This window comes from Glandiceps talaboti, chromosome 11, assembly GCF_964340395.1.
Source record: "Glandiceps talaboti chromosome 11, keGlaTala1.1, whole genome shotgun sequence".
Classification (NCBI taxonomy): Eukaryota; Metazoa; Hemichordata; class Enteropneusta; family Spengelidae; genus Glandiceps; species Glandiceps talaboti.
Window position 1 is genome coordinate 2,689,822 of NC_135559.1, and position 3,699 is coordinate 2,693,520.

Below are 3,699 nucleotides of genomic sequence, written 5' to 3' on the forward strand. Positions count from 1 at the left end.
CATTACTAATCATGGTGCCGTACAATCTGATTAAAATCTGATGTTAGATAGGCTGGTTTTCCTGTATTTACCTTTATTCCATCGTTATTGCGTCTTTTACGTGAGTTTTTTTTTTCCTGGACGAAAGGCGTTCGTCCAGGAAAAAAAAAACTCACGTAAAAGACGCAATAACGATGGAATAAAGGTAAATACAGGAAAACCAGCCTATCTAACATCAGATTTTAATCAGATTGGGTGCCGTACATCTTGTGACCAAATGGAAGACATGTTGGCAATTACATGACATGTACAGGGTTATATGGATATGACGATTATGACCTTAACTTCAATTTTCGGCCATCTGGCAACACGGTTCCCATGTTCTGAAAGAGAAATATGAGAAGTCTATTGGTTGATCTATATACAAAGTTGTGATACAAGTCTAGTATTGATATTGCAAGTACGATATGTGATAAAAATTTTCATTCATTTTTTGTGGACAGAGGTCCTTCTAGATGTATATAACAGTAGGTGAACCATTGACATCATACAAAACGAATGTTAGTGTCACTCAAAATATTAACATCTTAAAAAATAAATGAATTTTTTGAACTGGTCAATAGGGAACTTGCAATCCAAACTGAGCATGCTCAGATGCAAAGGACTATGGGATTATCTGAGGTTATCGTATTACCTAATCTGGAGCTACCGATAAAATAAACCTCCCACAATGGTTAGGGTGGCTATGAATTGATTATTTGGGGTTTAAAAACAATATAACAATATTGTTCACAATACTAACTGATTAGCATTTATTATCACATTTCCATTTCCCATGATGCAACATTCAACATGGCGGGTTTGCAAGTTCCCTATTCCGCAAGAACTCATTTCTCTGGAGATTTAGTGCATCATGAATAGTTCATTTTGACTAAGACAGAGAATGGAAAGGCTCACTCTCGAAGGACACCGGACCTAGTCTTCAGTGTGATAACATTACTGGCTAGCGCTAATGTGTTCAACAGCTACTTTATCAACTTTATTCTACCTACTCTAACATCCCAAACCTTAATGTCACTTTCCTTCATATTATCAACTTTATCCAGATTCCTGTATTACATCGCTAACCCCATAACATCACAATCTCCTTCGATTTATTTGACCTTAAAACAAGAATGGGATACGACATATATTTGGGCCAGTGTTTTTTTTTTCAGTCTTGCCAATGAAAACATTTAAACAGTAACTTACGGGGAACTGCTGCAACTCCATCACCATTCTCACACTTTGGATATGCCCAGAAAACAAGCTTATCACCACAGTGGTTGTTTATTGGAATACCAAGCACAGAACGGTCTCTGATTGGTTCTGAATTCACCGTCAGTATAAACCATTGTACTTCTGGATGAAAAATGGTATCCTTCGAAGAGAAAACATCAGAATTGTGTCACTTAGTAATCAACCAATGAACAATCAAATTCGGTTTTAATGTAATAGTATAGTGTAATAAATAACATAGCATAGTGCATAGCATAGCATACCGTAGCATACCATAGTACAGTACAGTACAGTACAGTACAGTACAGTACAGTACAGTACAGTACAGTACAGTACAGTACAGTACAATGGAGTACAGTACAGTACAATGCAGTACAGTACAGTACAGTACTCTCTAGTACAGTACAGTACAGTACAGTACAGTACAGTACAGTACCGTACAGTGCAGTACAGTTAGAGTAATAGTATGGTAGAGTACAGTGCAGTGCAGTGTATTGTAGTGTAGTGTGGTGTAGTATTATGTAAGGTATGTATGGTATAGTATGGTACGGTATGGTACGGTGCAGTGTAGTGCAGCACAGTACAGCACAACACAGTACAGTACAGTACAGTATAGTACAGTACAGTGCAGTGCAGTATAAGCTGGTTGAAAATGATATCAAACATGCATTTAATCCTTACACACCTAACACAGTTGTAATTACCAGAAAACAAGTACTTAAACTCACCACAGCATCTTCCAAAGTACTTGCCAACACTTCAGGACTGTCTTGCTTCACCTTATCTAAGATTGGACTTACATAGCAGGCATCGCTATCGTCTGACAATGAAACCACCAGTCCCTACAAAATATAGTAATTAAACATTTTATAACAATATGCATGAAGAGATAGGAATAAAAAAACGTGGGCAAATATTGAGGAGGAGGGGGGTAATATAGACAGCAGTACACAGTGTATAAATGTATCAAGTGGGCATTTATTTGCATTGTTAATTGATAAAACTACTTTAGCTTTGTATTTAATAGAAACAATGTGAAAACAACCAGACCTTATTTTTTAATTCAATAAATTGCAATTTTTAAAAAAATATCGAACAGACGGTTAGCTTGTGACAAGTAAACACTCACAAGTAAGGGTGGTGGTGGTGGTGGTGGTGGTGGTGGTGGAGGATATGGAAATGTGAGGGCCAAATATACAACAACCAAACCATACAATCTTTTACTTTTTCTGATAACTGGAGTCAACTTTAAAAATATTGATTCTACCTACCCTATCATAATCCAAGATAACATTGCCCTTTGCTGTAGTATTGTGGAAAATCTCCACATTGTACTCAAAATCGATGGTTATCTTCTCCTTCACAAGCTGACCATCGACTTCCATTACCACGTTGTACTCCTGTAGTGTAACAATAAGTACAAACAATTAGATTACCACATTTGTTGTGAATGCCACATTTGATGTGAATGCAACATTTGATATGAATGCCACATTTGATCTGAATGCCACATTTCATACGAATGCCACATTTGATATGAATGCCTTCCACAAGCTAAGGTAATAATAATGATAATAATAACAACAACAATCTTTATTTCACTACCTTATCGTCAGCCTTTAAGTATTACATAACTGAGAATAAAAGTTTACAATTCAAGGGCTTGAAAATAACTAGATCACAGACAAAATACATGTGTACATGTGTCATTTTTTGTTTGTTTTTTGTTGAAATGACTTTGCTGGTCCTTTTTTTGTTGCAAAGAACATATTTTGCTAAATTTCTAGTTAAAATAATACTTTGAGTTTGCACGACACAAATTTGGTGTAGTAAAGTAACGAGGTAAATATTGAATTCTGAGGTCATGATAACATGGACAAATTAATTAGAAATTATATTGTTATTATTGTAATAAAAGCAAACGGTCTATGCGCTGTACAAGGTACTGGTATGTTGATAGATAGTCTGTCATGACGTCACTTAATTCAAAGAAAATTTAAAATAAAAAAATGTGAAAATGGTATCTGATTTCCGGGTTTGCACTCAAATGTAGTTAAAGGCTGATGGGCCAGGTATACAACTCATAACAACATAATTGACACAAAACTTACCTTCACATCACGCTCTGGCAGATAGATTCCAGTCAACACGCTCCCAATGATGAGAGCGGTCACGGCAACCATGCCAATCACACAAATCTTGAATTTACGGGTACTTGTAATATCAGCTACAACTCCACATCGTGAATAAGACTGCAATATTATAAAAAAATAAATTTATGAAACATCAAATTAAAAACATTTCTTACTAATATAAATAAATTATGATCGAAATCAGTATGTTTGCTATCCTAGAGCCATGTAATGGTCCCTTGGGCCGGGTGTGAATGCAAACATCGAAGACTCATCGATGCAAGGCCTGCAGGAATGAGTTCACACTTCA

General features: G+C 35.9%; 1 protein-coding gene across 1 annotated transcript; it reads right to left on the bottom strand.

The window, feature by feature from the left end:
- Window positions 1–232: 232 nt before the first annotated feature.
- On the bottom strand, window positions 233–3,480 carry LOC144441898 (uncharacterized). The gene is made up of 5 exons (XM_078131151.1): window positions 3,369–3,480; window positions 2,529–2,657; window positions 1,986–2,099; window positions 1,231–1,399; window positions 233–362 (listed from the first exon to the last, which is right to left on the bottom strand). The coding sequence occupies exons 1-5, from the start codon at window positions 3,438–3,440 to the stop codon at window positions 295–297; spliced, it is 552 nt and encodes a 183-aa protein (XP_077987277.1). The 5' UTR covers window positions 3,441–3,480; the 3' UTR covers window positions 233–294.
- Between the last annotated feature and the right edge of the window lie 219 nt (window positions 3,481–3,699).

Coding starts and splice junctions, on each gene's coding strand:
- LOC144441898 (XM_078131151.1), bottom strand. CDS start 3,440: ATGGTTGCCGTGACCGCTCTCATCATTGGGAGCGTGTTGACTGGAATC. Junction 2,658..3,368: donor TGCCAGAGCGTGATGTGAAG/GTAAGTTTTGTG, acceptor GTTACACTACAG/GAGTACAACGTGGTAATGGA. Junction 1,400..1,985: donor GTACTTTGGAAGATGCTGTG/GTGAGTTTAAGT, acceptor TTCTCTTCGAAG/GATACCATTTTTCATCCAGA.